Source organism: Stegastes partitus, unplaced genomic scaffold, assembly GCF_000690725.1.
Source record: "Stegastes partitus isolate 25-593 unplaced genomic scaffold, Stegastes_partitus-1.0.2 Scaffold651, whole genome shotgun sequence".
NCBI classification, from domain to species: domain Eukaryota; kingdom Metazoa; phylum Chordata; class Actinopteri; family Pomacentridae; genus Stegastes; species Stegastes partitus.
The window spans coordinates 95284-111534 of NW_007578382.1; the positions used below are offsets into that span (position 1 = coordinate 95284).

Here is a 16251-nt window from a genome sequence, read left to right on the forward strand (position 1 = left end):
TCTAGATGGGTTCCAAACTTTAACATCTTATCATCTGTTCCTCCTCTTAATCTTTCACAGTCATTATTATTTTTGTTATTATTGCTAATAATTAGTTTTTACTGCAAAATAGCATCTGTTGTTGTTCTGTAGCTTTTCTCTTAGTTATGTTGGTGCTTTCTAAAGCTTGAGTTGTTATTTCGGACATTGTCAACAAATTGTCAGCCATTGCTGAAGAGCGAATTCAGGGCAGATTATAAACAAACTGGACATTGAATTGTTGTGAATGCTGTTAGTTTGCCAGTGATCCGGTGGGGTCGTGCAGGCTGCAGGATGGGCAGGAGGGGTACAGGCGTTTCATATAAGATGCGAAATCATAAAGGTTCGGGCTCGTTGCCAGCAAAAGAGCGTCGTGACACTCAAGTCTGTGGCTCGCATTACCGCAGTGACCACCCACTGGTAAATGAAGAGAAAATGATCTGAGAGAGAGAAGCAGCGTTTGTCAGTTTACTGGAAGCTGCCCTTGCGCTTAAGGCTAGCGTCACTTAAACAGCCCGTTAACTGAATGCAGTTGATATTCACAGGCAAATATGTAGTCGCCCCACACACACACACACACACACACACACACACACACTCAGGCTCAGTATCTCTCTCTCACTCTCTCTCTCTCTCTGTATCTGGCCACAGCGGTTCAAATTAGTTCCAGAAGTAAAACTGAATGTTCCCAAAGCAAAATGAAAATATTTTACAAACACTGCGCAGCTTTTTAACTTTACGCTGCTGCTCGGTGTGATTGAACGGTGTGTGTGTGTGTTTGCTGGTGTCAAATCATGGTCACGAATTATGAAAAATAATAATGGTTTTTGAAACTTGTTTCATTTTTTGGGGGGGGAATAGCTGTTAAAATCCATCCTTTGTCATTGATAAAATCCATCGATATAACAAAACAATGATTTCAATTGATTAGCTGCTGGATAAAGAAGTCACTGTGTAAACCCATCAAGTGTAATCGAACGCCAGCCCTTCTTCGCCCGCCGCGCTGCGATGGCTTGTGTTGCACCGAGCAGAAGACGTCATGGGAATTCTGTTTCAGGCCATGCAACAAAATGCCTCTTTTTTTTTGCTTCCTTTCTTTTCTACCGTGTGTCATTTCATCTGTGGTGCGGCTCCAGAGAGACATGCTGAAAAATCGAGTCTTTCAAAGTAAGGAAAAGAGGATGAAAAAAAAAAAGGAGGGAGAGAATAAGATGAAGAAAAGGAAGGAGAAAGAAAACAGATGAAACAAGGGCTGCTCTTCTTCCCCAGAGGGATGGAAGCAGAATAGAGAAACTTGAAGGATTGTGTTCCCTGTTTGTGAATGGAGCGGTAGGTACAAGAGAGGAGCACTGACTGGTTCCTGTTTCTGGAATGGGGAGTTTTGCACCCTTGTCCATTGTTTTAGAAAGCGTTCGAGAGACTTCAAAGCTGCAGAGTCGCCACTTTAAAGAGGAAAACATCCCTCTCTCTCATCCGAGCCTGTGATTCGTGCATTTTGACATCATCGTGCGTTGAGCTGAACACAAACTGCAAAAAGACTTCTGACACAAATGAACGCTACTCACCGCTCCGTACAGAACTCCGCTCTTCCTGATTGCCAGGTAGTGGTTACTGCTGAGGCCCCTGATGGCCACCACTCCCACATCCACTGATTTGATCTCCAGAATACCTGTTGAAGAGACAGAGAGACGAATATGTCAACCCTTGGTTCTCACATATTGCTGCATTCATTTTCTATTGCGCTATATTATGCTAGACTGTGTAGATTATTTACAGTCCAAAACAAGACCCTTCACAGCTTTCCACAGCCCTTTGATTTGCTCGTTTGTTGTTTACATTTATGTTCAAGACAGCAGCAGAAATTCTTTGCATTTTAGAAGCAACAAATGCTTGTAATTTGTGCTTCGTAAATGACTTGTCTTAAAGTTTATGGCCATCAGACTGAATGAAACACCACAAAAGAAGTTATCTGCATCAGCAGGAAGCATGAAAAATGACTTTTTGCTCCGCGTCCCTCATCAGGGTACTTCAATTTTGCAGATTTTAAAGAAAGAAATCCTCAAATACTGCGAGAGAAACCTGAATTATCTCAGTTTCTTCCTCACAAGCGAGCCCCAGTCTCTCTCTCCTTTTTTTTTTCCCCTTCGCTATGTGACAGTCAGACCTCAGACCGGCCTCTTGCCCCCTGTTCATTTGCTGGTTAGCTTGTGGGCTGCATGCCCTGGGACCAAGGTGTAAGCCAGGAAAAAACATTTCTGCATTCTGTGTTTGTTTTTCTGACCAGGGGAGCGTAGGCAAGCCAGCAGGCAGGCAGGCAGGCAGGCAGGCAGGCACACGGACAGGACGGAGAGAGGCTTTCTGGCTGCCAGACTGGCAAGAGGTCAAGGCGTCCGTATCAGTTTTCAAGCCTGAACCAATTACTGGTTTAAGCTGTGGTCGCCGGCCCTTTCTTCTCTCATCCTAAAGTCAGTTACACCAAGCCATAAAACTATCAGAGGTTTGAGAGGATTAGCTGAAGGGGCCTCGAGGAAGTGGAGCCTGGTTGAAGGGATAGCTGAAACAGACAGCGTACACCAACACGAGGAGACTTTCGAGGTCTATTTTGCCAATCTGCATTGCCAAAGAAACAAACAGATGGATATTAATAGGTATACCTGGAATGACTGTGCACATATTTGCACATTTTCCCCAAAATTTGGCAGAGCGGTGATATAAACCCTGGAAGAAATGGGGAATTAAGAGCAGCAGAGAAATCCTAAAAGTGTGACAGATCATGCAAATGACTCTCACTGCGTCTTCTCATGTGAATCATAGCTCTGTTTTTTACGAGATGCCCTTTTTCTGCCTTCATCCCTCCTCTTTTAATCTCAGAGATTCTGAGAGAACATCCGGCCGCCCTGGTGTGAGTTTATGACGGTCATATAGATGAGAGATGAAGCTCTTGTTCTGGCTTCAAATAGAGACATCTGAGTGTATTTGGCCTTCGTGGAGTGTTTTAGAACCGCAAATACTAGAGTGTGACTGGCTGGTGATATCAGCTGATATCGGACTGTCACAGATTAATCCTTTTATGCTGTCTGATATGTGCCAATATGAACATGTTTGGTTGTTTGTGCAGACCGTAATGCAGAACAAATGGAGTTATTTAGCAATGGCGTCACTGCACAGTTTCAGATCAGCTCTATCTCTTTACAGTATGTTCAGCACTGCCTGCAGCACATGTAGCAGAGCAAGACAACGCTAGACTCTGCACCACCGTCTGTGATAACTAGTTTGTAACCTACACGACTGGAAAGTTAATGAACAATAACTCTATAACATCTAAATATACAGTATTTCTGTATAAACACAATCAGCTGATATATCAAAATTGGACATTTTTACCTTCTAATAATCGGCATCAGCCCCAAAAAATCCAGTATTGCTTGAGAATAATCTCTATAAAAAGCTGCATGTTTCTTTCTTGGGCTTTTTCTCGCGCCACATTTTCTTACATAAGACAAAGACACAATGTGACACCGTCGTCTCGCAGTTTGTCTTTATTCTCATTGCTTTGTAAAAGCATCGAGGGACTGTTTCAAATTTAGAGTCGTAAAAGTGCAAAATTAACTTGATGTGTTGCACTTTCCGTATCTGCATGTGTGTGTGTGTGTGTTGTTATTTTAATAGTTAGCTGTTAAATGTTGTACTTGGCCCAAGCATTTATCTGTCCCTGCAGTTCCCTCATTTGGTCAATAAATGATTGCTAAACTTTTAAACTTCAAAAAAAACAAAAAAAACTTTCCTAGCTTGCAGTGCATCGTGCTGGCGCGCCTCGTTCAGTCCATTACTCACACAGACACACTGAGCCACACTGATCTATCAGGTTCAAAATGTTCCATCTCGCTGCTCCACAGCTGACATTTCTGAGCTGTGATCTGTAAAAAAAAAAAAAAAAAAAAAAGATCTGGCTGTGCTGCGCTAAAGGCTGGTCCACCTGTTCAAACCCTTTTCCCTCCGCCCGTTTGATGTGGTTTGTCAGAAACCAAAAGCACAGGGCTCTTTTATGGCCCCTTCACCAGTTACCAGAAGCAGCCCGTCTGCTTGTGAGTTGAAAAGCCTGGCTGCAACAAAAGGCTTAGATTGCAGCTACACAGTTTATGGCCAGGAGAAAAACAGGACTCCAGCTTATGTCACAGACACGTGCGCATTTTTTGCGATTAACCTGCGGTCACACATGCACACATAAATGTAAGCTCGAGCCTGCTGTTTAAGGCCGACATGTCCCTTAAAACTTGATTTTATGAATCCATTTTCTAATTCAACATCTTGTATTATTGGTTTCTTGCGGCTGTTTTCTCCTCCTGGATCTGCACCAGGCGGCTTAAGAATGAATTTATGTTTTTAAGTGCAAAAGAAATAAAAAAAGCCTTTTTATGATCGTAACATTAAAAACACAAATAGCACAGAGTTTACTTCATTTAAAAGGCATGGACGTTTGCCGGTATCATCAATTTGAAGGAGCTACCAAGAGGAAACACCTGTGTGTGACAGAGCAGCGCTATAACTTCCATAACAGCGAGCCAAAGCGCTCTTTGCCGGTCAAACTGTAACACTGACTGAGCTACAAGTTCAAATAAACACAACCTGGCCTTCTAACAAGGACGAAACTGTTCATTAACCACTTTATAAAGACCATTACGATGTTTAATAGGTTCTGTAGCCAAATCTTCAGCTCCACTGTGACCCTGTTAAATGCATAATGAGCATGAAATCTGCAGTTAAAAGTTCACAGCAGCAGCTTTCATGGATTGAAGAAGTAGTGTTTGTTATTGATTGTACCGGTTGTGATGTTAGCGGTTGTTTGTGTTGGTGGAGTTTGTGCTAAGCTACGTTTTATGAATGATCTGGTTCTCTTAACCTTGGCTAACCCATGATCCTTTGGAGAGCTGTGCAAACCAACACCAGTTGCTCTGCTCCTGCTATGACTTTTTCTTTTTACAATGATCTTATCCCTGTTGTTCTTAATGGGATTAAACCTCTCAAGCTACAATCCTACAATTTCATTCAGCGCTTTCATCCACGTACATCTGAGAGCAGATGCAACACAAGCAAGGATCTAGTCAGGAGAAAACAATCTAGATAAACTCAAACTATTTCAATCTGATTGACCAGACATTTGGAGCATGTCCTCATTTAGATCTTTAAAGCTGTAGATTTAGTAAGTTGAAGTTTGTTTGTTTTTTTGCTCTCAAGGTTCCTCCAGGTATTTGTTTGCCACCAATGTAAGCAGATTTGGATTGCTCTTGGTCACTTTATGATTTTAAACGATGCTCTAACTCCTCTGATCCCCAAAACATGCCCATGTTCAATACATATTGTCTTTAAAACAAACCTCTCCACCATTTACCAGAGCCAGAAATTGCAAGAACAGCAAGAATCAGTGGATTTTTCCTTTAACAAATCATGTGTGATGTGAAAAAATCAACCAATTCTAAGTTTAAAATGGCAATATGTCATCAGATTCACTTTATTCTGAAATGAAAAATACTTTATTCATCCCAGAAGGGAAATTCAATCTGTATGTCTAATTTAAACATTTGCCAAAAAAAACTGTTTACAGCAACCAGATTGTGTTAAAAAAAACAAAAAAAAAACATATAAAACAGAAAATCCAGTGTCTCTTGATGCAGCCATGACGTGACCAAACTGTTAACAGTCATGTAACAACAACTTGAGGACTAGTCGGCTGAACTGCAGGTTGTGTTTACAACAAAGAAATGTAAAATATCTAATGTAGGTGCATTTTTTTCCCATCGTCAGTAACACCAGAAGCCATTAAGGTTTTTCAGTATTTATAAAATAGCCAAACAAATTCAACTTTTGGTATTTTTTTATGAGTAACCGCATTATAAGTGTGTCATACTGCCCAGAAGACATTGTTGAGTTCCCTCCATTTCTAGTTGTGGTTGTGCCGTTTCCATAGAGGTGCAGGACTTTATATTGAGTAAAAACGTGTCAGGAGCAAAAAAACGCCCCAGAAAGTGTTCAGAGGTTTGAGAGGAATCACAAAATGCTGTTGATAGTTAGATCATTGCCCAGATACGTAGAAAACAGTCGCTGGAAAAGTGGATTTAGTCAAATATGTACTTTTGCAAGCGTTTGGTCGATTTTGGCTTCCGTAACACGATCATTAGCAAAACTAGCAGATCAGCCCAATCACGCATGAATATTAAAAACACACACACAGAGAACACACACACACACACACATGCAGACCTCCCGTCGACCCCTGGCCGGCCCCTTCGGAAACATGGTCAGTGAGACTCCAGCTGAACCTAAAGGTTAAGGGAGGTTGTGAAAATGTTTCCACTGTTTATCCAGGGGCTTTTTTGAAGATTATACTGCGGTTGTTCACTCTGTGACCTCGACACGGTGACCAGCTGCGAGTGGGTCTACTGCGAGGAGAGGTCTTGTGAAATATTGTCACTTGTGGACTCGTTTGTGTCATGAACTCCCCTCAGCGAGAGAAAAGAAATGGAATCGGTTCTTTTATTCTACGTCCAATAACCGATATTTGGATGAACCGCTGACTTTCCTGTGTTTCTCTGCAGTGACTAATTCTCTCACTCTTTTAAGATGTGAAGTATAAATTTGATATCCAAGAAATAAAACGTTCACGAAGGGGAAAAAAATAACCCTATTATGCATTAAAAAAAAAAAAAAGATCTCATGAGTTGAGGTCTAAACACTGAGATCATTTTTCTGTTTGAAAAAAAAAAAAAAAAAGGCAACGGGGTGACTGACGACGTCTCGAATTCGCTGTGACATGAGATTTTACATCCATGCAACCACCATAGACTCAAAAGAAATCCAGGAAAAGAGCAAAGATCCAAAACAATAGAAGAATTTAAAAGACTGGAAAGGACCACCGCTGTCCTCAGATCAGATATAAAGTAGAAATATTACACTTGTGTGCTTTTTCTTCTCATGATATAATTGCAAAAAACATACATAGAAAACAGTCCTTTCCTTTTTGCTTTGCATCATTTCTCCTCGTGTTTCGTTAAATGTTTCCGGCTCTTTATGAAACCTGAGAGAGGACAAACATCCCTCATTTGTGTAGATTGCTTGGTGAGAGCTGGTGAAGATATTGGGCTGGAGCACAAACGGCTGTATGTTGTGTGTTTGGAGGAACGCTGAGGTATCGGTTAGGTCTCATGTGGTTGACAAACAGTATCATCCTGTGCTAAGTGGCCACATCAAAGCCCGACTCGCTGACTGGTTTGACTGGCTCTGAGGAAAAACGGAGGCCTGTTTCTGATTTTCAATATGGCTAAAAGTGTTCTACAAGAAGAATTTTTTTGGTGAGCTGATTTCTTTTCAAATTTTTTTGTTTTTGCACAGATTAAATTTCTGGGTTGTAAATCATATCAAGCAGATAATTTGAACTGAATGGGCTTTTTCTCCAATATTTACTCCATTAGCAGGATTGTTTGACCTGTGCCCACTGTATTATTTACTTTTCCTGCCACCATCATGTTTTTATTTCCTCCTCCGGCTCAAACACTCACATCGTTGTCTTCTTGGGAAAACTGCGCTGCCATTTCAAAAAGAAAAACCCCAAATCAAACCAAACGGGGTCACCTGAGTGACATCCCTCACTTTACAACACAGATAGTTTTGTGTCCGCACGACTCATCATCCCAGCCCGCGTAATGTGAGATCGCTTCGCCGAGACCACAGCGAGTTATGTCACACGCATTTAAGAGCAGCTGGGAGGAAACCAAAAAGAAATGTGCAGTGATGTTAATGGTGATTTGATTGAGGGCAGAGAAGAGAAAAAAGAAAAAAAAAAACCCATAACCACCTGAGAAATTGTGATTCCTTTAACACAGTTGACTTTGTAACATGATAAAGTGCCAAAGCTGCCAGTTTCTGTCAAAACATTTCGCAGGCCTGACGCGGCAGGAGTTATGTTTTCAGGCAAAGTGCTGTGACGGTCGTCTGCATTTCACACATTTTTCATTTACAGTTCAGCTGCCAGCGCGACGTTGCCCAACTGTTGTGGTTTGAGTTGCTGCCGGTTGACTTTCAGCTTATTTTACAGCTCAAGTATTGGACGAGTATTATTCAGTTTGTCTATTAGTTTCTTAGCCTTTGCACATGCATTAATGTTCATATACATTTCCTTCACACACACACACACACACACGCCCACTCAGAGTAATTAGCTGACATTCCTCACTGCTCTGTTCAAACAGCCAGACTGTCCAGATGCCTCTCTGGACTCAGCTCTCTGCTCTACCTTTGATGACTCCATTAAGAGCCTCACTTTCATGCAGTGTGTGTGTGTGTGTGTGTGTGTGTGTGTGTGTGTGTGTGCAGAGGGGTTAGGGGTGAGCGTGGAGGAGAACATGAGGTGTGTGTGTGTGTGTGTGTTTGGTGGGGGGCTTTTCCTAAAGCACGTGGTGTCTATATGGCAGCAGCCCTGCATGTTATCTGTCACAGATGCTATTCTTCACCTCCCACTGCTTTACTGGCCATTAATTCAGCCTGTTCACAGGCACCAGGCCAACACCGAAATGACACTTTGAGTATTAGGCTTCGGCTGCATTTCTCAGCAGAGAAAGTCTTGTCGAAACATATTTATATGTGAATATTGTTCTTATTCAGTCCTTTTAGTTTTCTACAATAGGTTTTTTGGGGGATAACAAACACTTCTTTCCTGGTCAGCTGCAAAGAAGCTTCTTCCATTTTTACTGCAAATGCATATCGGTTCCAAATATCGATTAACATTCTCTTTAATTACTCATACTTGTGTCTGTCCTGGAAAAAAACATATTAGTCAACCCCTGTGGCTGATGTATTAAACTCTCTTCAAGCGTCTAAAACTCAAATATTCAGTTTATTATTGCTTGGAACACAGTGGGACATATGAACTTGAAAACCCACAGGTCTGTTCGTTTTATGTCAATCAGCCAATCAATTCCTATCCTCAGTTTGCAAAAGTGTAATCCGTCACGAGAGACTTTTCTTTCCTCCTTCAGTTAATCACCTCCAGAGCAAAGTCATACTGGCTTCAACTCTCCTGATATTACACAACTTTACGGCGTCAAGCCCCGGTGACGAGCGTGTTACTGACGTGGCAGATGCTCCGATTTTTTTTTTTTAGTTCTGTAAATGATGCTAACAACTTTCTTTCATTGTTTACTCCAGAGTGAACGCTGCTGTGATTTGTTGTTTAGACAGCAAAAAGAAACGGCTGGACTGCTGTTAGGACATCGCTGAGATGAACCAACCGCTGGACGGCAACACGATACAGTAAATATCCGTCCCTATTGATGATATTGACTGTGTGGGGATTTAAAACTTCAGGAATTTGACTTTAGAGCCACAGATATATCCAAAACTTCCACAGATCAGTGCGTCTATAAAAAAAAAAGCTTTCATTTGTTTCTACATATTTGTCTACTTGGTAGCAGACTCACTTCAAAAGTGCATAGTTGTTTAGAAACTGGGTGAGTTACTGAGAACTAGTTTGTGCATCAGAGTGTCTCCTGTTATTTTCACTGCCTGTCCAGCAGCATACGTGTGATTGTACTTTTCAAGAATCCTCCACATAACACAAAGAAAAAGACTGTCCATCAAAAGCAAAACTTAAGAATCTTTGCGGACAGTAATCGACTCTTGATGTTTGGAGCTATTTTCTCTTCAGAGAGCCGAAGTGCTCCAAAGCGGCGGAAGATCTTACAGCAACATGATTTGCTGCTGAAAGACTTTTGTTTAAGGTGGTGCCTGACTGGTTGGGTTTGTGACAGGACCGACTTGGTCTGCCTACAGAAATCTGGCTCTTATTTCAGTCTGGTTGTAGCTGACACATTAATCGACAAGGGAGTGAATTTATGGGAGAATATCAGGCGGCGATGACAGGAAATATGTAAACAGTGATGGAAAAATGAGACAGATCCTGTCATTGTCTTCAGTGACTCTTGGCAACAAGAAAAAAAAAAAAAAAAAGCCCTCAGCTTTCAAAAGTATCACAACAGCACTTTTAACAATGGAGAAATATCTTTAGGAATATCTCGATGGGAAACTTTTATTAACTGTGTTGTTGTGATCATTTATTTTTCTGTGTCTGCATTTCTGAACCGCCACACACACACTAAAAATGAGCCTCCAAGGGTAGAAACAGCAACAATGCCATGTCTCGGTTGTAAATGGAAAAAATGGGTGGTTTTGAAAAACACAGAAAAATAATTCCCTAAATAGCTGAGCATTAATGAATACTTTAAACACTGCATTTCGGCCCGTGACAGCTGTGGGAGCTGATCTTTCTCAGAAACTGACGTTATGTCAAATGCGAGTTGATCACAATAACATGAAGGCCGTCAGCGAGCAAACTAAACAGTCGTGAGATGAAAATGCCAAATAGCGAATGAACGCTGCACATCTTGCCGTAATACGGGCCAGAGAATTTATTGCGTAACAAGTCATGGTGGGGCTTTTGAAAATCTTCGAGGTTATCAATGCTTCGGTTTCATTATCCATGAAGTAGTTTCGTCATGTGCAAAGGATTTCTGTCTATCAGTTGTCGTAAAGTAACGTCGCTCTTATGTAAGATGATCAATATTATGCAATGTTCCTGCAGGACACTGACCGTGTTTGCTCCTCGGATCACAGTGATGATTCAGAACTGATGTGATTTGATCCAGATTCCTGCTGCCTTTTTCAGGTTTTAACAAAACAACACAGGAAAGATGTGCTATGTGAAACCACAGCTATTTCAACTGAGCATCCCTCATGCAGGAGGACCGTTTTCAGCTGGTGAATGACTTTAACTAATTTCAATCTTACGTTTGTTCCTCCCACAAGCGGCATTAAAGTTAGTGCGGTCGGAAGCGAGATCAGAGGCAGCGAACGTAGGAGCTGTGCAGGTAGTATACGTTTATTGTATGTTTTCAGAGTGCAGCTGAATGTAATTGTTGATGTCAGGCTTGACTCTTGATAGCTTTAAGAGCGCTTGATTCAGTATTTCCTGAACAAGCTCCTGCGGTGACGTTTGCACACCGCTTTTATTTACGGCCGCAGCAGAGACGACTCCATGAAGATGTCAAAGTAACTTTAAATGAAAAGCAACGCTGACACTAACCTCTGGTGCATCCAGTACCTCCTCATAACTCTCTTTTATGGGCCACACTGTTACCTTTTCCCACGAGAACCCTAAACACGCTCATCAAGCAGAGACACAGGGAGACCGAGGCAGCAAAATAAAGACATCCAAAAACAGCAAAGGAAAAGACTGGGACTAATTTCAAGAGGCTGCTTTAAAAAAAAAAAGAAGAAGAAAAAACAAATATCGGGGACCGCCGGCACTTGTTTCATTTTTGTTTTGCGTTAACGTTGCTGAGTCATTGGGGGTTTATGGATGCAGAGGACGGGGGCGAAGAAATGGTTGTGGTTTGTAGAGGTACGGATTTGAGAAACCCGGATTTGTTAACGGAGAAAGAGCCTGATTAGTGCAAATCTTGGTGCATTTTGCTTTTTAGTAAAAGGAGTTTAACTGAACAGCAAAACACAACTTTGTAGTGCAAGTTTCCCAAAAAGAGAGGAAGGTATAGGATTTTCTGGCTTCAACTTGTATCATAAAGGTGCTAGAATCAGGTGAAATGTTCTTTTATTCTCATGCTAAGATCTGCCTTGTCTTGGCAAGTTTTAACAAAACATGAAAAGCAAAACTTTCACACGTCATAACAAACAAAATCTTTGTGAAATGGAAAAAATTGAATGCATTATAAGGAACACAAATGATCCTCTCAGTCTTTTCTTTTCATCTCTCAGCTACAACAAACTGACAACGGCAGAATACAGCCAGAAGTGATGCACTATGTCTCGCGCTGACCTTTCCATTAACAAAGCTTCCTGACTTGGGTCAATAGGTAGAGGTCAAACCAGTGGGGGCAGACCTGCGTAATTAGCCTGGACATGCAAAACCTGCACTAAATCAGAATAATGTCCCGTGTATTAGCCTCTCCATAAATTGTGGTTTTGCTGGATTCATCCGTGTCGTTGCACTGATTAATGGGAGATTAACGCTAACAATGAGGGCGTGCGGCGGCGGCTTTTACAATCCGGGTGGCCGCAGTGAGAACCAGAGCTCCGAGTGCGCTCAAGTTGGCACCGTTCAATATTGTTACGCGCGAGCACAAATCTGCGGTCCAACTGCAAACACATGTCCATTTGTTACATCCATGTATTCATTTGTTTGTAAATAGGATGTGACAGTCTGCGGACAACATGGGGAGAAGAAAACAAGGACAGTTTTGTTGGTCAGTGGCAGGATCGATGCTAATCACGTGGCAGCGACGCCAGATTTCCACTCTGAGACCGGAGCGCCTCGTTCTGACGGCCTTATGAGGTGAGATGGACGGATGGACGCCGAGTGAATGTCACAACGCATGCCCTAAATCCCTGAATGATGTACTGGCCTCAGCTCTGACAAGATGATTAGAAAGGCTCGGCTGTGGAGGAGATCCTCGACCCCCGAACTGGAGCTAAAACTTCTTCATCACCTCTGACATCGTCTAATGACGCTCATTTGCAGTCTGACCTCCTGAACATTACCAGACTACTAGACCACGAAAACCACGGCAATTGCCCCCCTTTGCTAGCTTTCGGTGTAATATTTTCCCAAAGAAGTGGCTCATTTTTGTCAAATAAGGTCAACTCGTACACCTGAGTTTTCTCTGTGTTATGATGGAATATGAGATGATATAGTTACAGGCTGGCTTTGCATTATCTCCAAAGAGCCATGTGTTTCTAATGAGCGCAGGCCTGCATCAAAGCACTAATTTGTCCAAAAGTCTGTGTGCAGTTGTTCTGCTTCTATCAGCTCTGAAACGATCACAGTGTAAATTGACAATGTCATAATCTGTAATACAAAAACAAACAGAACTTAGATGCTCAGAAAACTTCCGAGCTGCAGCGACCCGCGCCAAACATGCGACGCCTCAAAGCCACATCCATGTTCGCGCGATTTCCCACCGTAATCAAGTGGCCAAGAGCCGCTGAAATTGATGGATTGTGCCTGTAATGCCAAACCTGATGCCGTTACAGCTCCTGACACGTTGCAGCTCTAATGGTTGGGCTCTTTCCGTGCATGTGTGTTAAAGTGTACGCGCATGTGTGCGTCGGTAGAGGACTGCGGGCAAAGGGGAGGGAGGAAGAGACGCTAATTGAAATTCCTTCAGCCATGTCTGGCAGAGCCTTGGTGTCTGAGTGGCACACACACACACACACACACACACACACACACAACCACCGACACACACACACACACATTCACACTGGCCCTGGCCCTAATAAAAGTGGGCTTTGCCATATGGAGGCCATGTGCAAGACTGGCCTCTCTGTGCTCAGGCGTGTGTGTGTGTGTGTGTTGTGTGTGTGTGTGTGTGTGTGTGTGTGTGCTCTCAGCAGGAGAGGCTTGTACAGCACCACAGCCCCACAGACAGATGCATGCAAACCTATGACATGTGTATGAAGGTGTGCGCATGGTAAAGTCCTATTTATAAAAGATTACATTCCCAGACACTTGACATGTTGCGACCGATTCAAAAACGCTCAGCAGACACAATGCAGCGAGGGCCCGTTGTATAATGTAAAAGAAATTAGCTCGTGCTTTGGACGTCGCCCATCTAGTTCAGCGAACTGCCAGCGAAACTCTGGGCAGGTAAATGTGGGAGTAATGTTCTGTTCTCACTCAACAACTACTGTCAATGTGCCTTCAGGCCATGCAGTTATTCTGTGCTGCTCACACAGGGCCAGAGGACTGTGGCGGTCTTGGAGAACTTCCAGATGTGTTTAACTAGAAGATAAAGATGTGGACTACAGAATGATAACAGCTGATTTTCTGTTCTGGATCAGTCATAACAGATTATGATGAGCCTTACAAGTCGTTAAAAGTATTTATATTTGCTGGAGTGCAGATTTGTTGAGATTTGAAGCACTGTGGTGCAGTTTGGTTTTTAAGAATCCAAAAACAAAACTTTTACCATCAATCATGTGTAATTTTAACTTGCAAGTCCTACTTTCTACTAAAGTTGTGCATTCTGCCTGGTTTCGTGCTGTCATACCCTCTTTTCCCCCCATAGTTTAGGAGCTTAAAGTTGCATTCACGCTACCAGTGGAGCTTCCCAGTGCCCAGCAGCAGAAGAACTGGGAGTCTACCCAGTGTGAAAGAGTGTAACTGTGTGAATGTGAGGCTGAGTGGTGCTGACAAACGAGCATGTGTGCTCGGTGACCCTTCTCAGCATAAATAAAGGTTAAAAACATATTTCACAGCCCGCAAAATGCACAACCAGAAAAAGGAGCAAGACTCGCATGGTTATTACTTTACATCTGAGTCAGTATAAACCTCATCGTTAGCATATGCCCACCACGATTATAGCTGCAGCACAATAGCAGCAAGGAGTAAGTGTACTTGTCATTCTCCCCAGGGGTTTGGTAATAGCTGTGTTTTAGATATTTCCTCAAAGAGGAAGAACTTTCTCTGGGCAATTTCTAATTGGTTCCAGTGGATCATCTCTCTCTCTTTTTTTTTTTTATCTGCCTGGCTTACTGTTTTTTTTTTTTTTTTTCCTCCTCTCCTGCTCCTCTCGTCTCCCGCTCTTCTACTGTCATGCTCTCCTTTTCCAAACTCTTTGTAGTCAGACAAATATGCCTGCCTCTGCACATGGGGGGAAAGGCTGGAAGCACGCAGCTCTGTTATTTGTTCTTCTGCCCAGTCACCTGTCTTAATGTGCACGGTTGCCCAAGAAAGAAACTCGGAATCATCAGTCTTCACGGATAAACACGTGAGATTAAGTGGAAGACAAGCAGTCTGACTTTGCTGTAGTGTTTTCACTGACAGATAGTGGGGCCTTTGTTTTTGGCTGCTCTTGTATCACCTTTTAGTGTGGCCAAAAAGCCCTTAAAAAAAACTGCATGTCTTGTGGTACAACTGATTCCTTTGATGGCAAGACAAGATGAGATTGATAACAGTCTTTAATATCAAGTAAAAATCCCCAACTACTGAAGACTCTGTGGTTAGATGCTGGTTACAACATAGAGAATGGATATGTGCAGTGAAAGATGTAAAGGAGGCGACTTACTGTATGGATCGTCCTCACTTTTGGTGCCGTTAACGTTTCCTTCCTTGTCAATGCGAAGGAAGAATTTCTGGTAGGAGAACAGTTTTCTCCTGCGCACATCTCCTTGCAGATGCTTGTAGCTGCTCCGCACGTGACGGCCGACGACCGTCGCGGACGACGCCGACACGTTGGTCGCCCGTGGCAACCTCGCGGAGGATGCGTGAAGCGGCGCGGGTGATGAGGAAGGCGGCGGGTGTGAGATGAAGACGCGAGCAGAAGTCCTTCCTGGTGCATTGTGGTTCTTTTCAGAGTCTAACGATGACAGCGGCGAGGACGAGGACGGTCCGAGCAGGAGAAGCAGGAGCAGGAAGGTGAGGGACAGGAGGAGTGAAGGAGGTCTGCGGCAGGGGCAGCAGGAGAACCAGGCGACCGGTGCACCTTGTGTCACTGTCCATCTACACATGGTAGTGGAGCTGGGAGAGCTGTGGAGGTGCTCAGGGGCTGGGGCATGCTGAGCTGGGTGCAGGGAGAGGGAACGAGAGTGGGAGAAACTCCCCCTGACCGACCGACTAAACCTCCTCTGTCTTGGGGACCCGCACCCTCGCTGGACTGGAGGTGTTGAAACCTGGAGGACGGCTGGGGTCAGGACAGTGTGACCGCAGTGTGTCGGAGCAGGACGCTTGGCAGCAGATGCTATCAGTGATATTAGCTGCGGTGAAGCCTGGAGTGCTGTGGCTGACTCTACTGTAGTCCCCGGTGCTGTTTATTCCTCAGAAGCGCCACAGGAATGCGTCAACATCCATAACTCAGATCACCTCACGACGACAACTGCTGGGGGCTCGCCTCAAGAACCTCTCGCCTCACTCCTTCCAGAGACCGCCGCTCTTTGCTTCTGCAAACACACGCTCAGAATCCCTACTGAAAGTTTAAAAGCACACCTCACGTCCAAAGACACAAACGCTCATTATCAGTTCATTCATACGCTGAACTCTGCTCCACACACATGTCCCGCAGAGCATTTATCTCCTTCAGTCCAGGGAGAAGGATAACAGGAAGGCGGAGGAGGTTAAATAACAGTTGTCAAAGTGCTTAGTACAAAATGAATAAATAAAAAAAAAAAAAA

The 16251-nt window shown here is 43.3% G+C and overlaps 1 protein-coding gene across 1 annotated transcript in view; it reads right to left on the reverse strand.

Moving 5' to 3' along the window:
* The window catches only part of LOC103363304 (fibroblast growth factor 10-like), an 18532-nt gene extending 2665 nt beyond the window's left edge, over positions 1 to 15867 (reverse strand). Inside the window, exons 1-2 of the mRNA XM_008290000.1 lie at positions 15150 to 15867; positions 1584 to 1687 (exon numbers count right to left, since the gene is read on the reverse strand). Coding sequence (XP_008288222.1) covers positions 1584 to 1687; positions 15150 to 15591 — 546 coding nt within the window. The 5' untranslated portion in view covers positions 15592 to 15867. The remainder of the gene's footprint in view (positions 1 to 1583; positions 1688 to 15149) is intronic.
* Between the last annotated feature and the right edge of the window lie 384 nt (positions 15868 to 16251).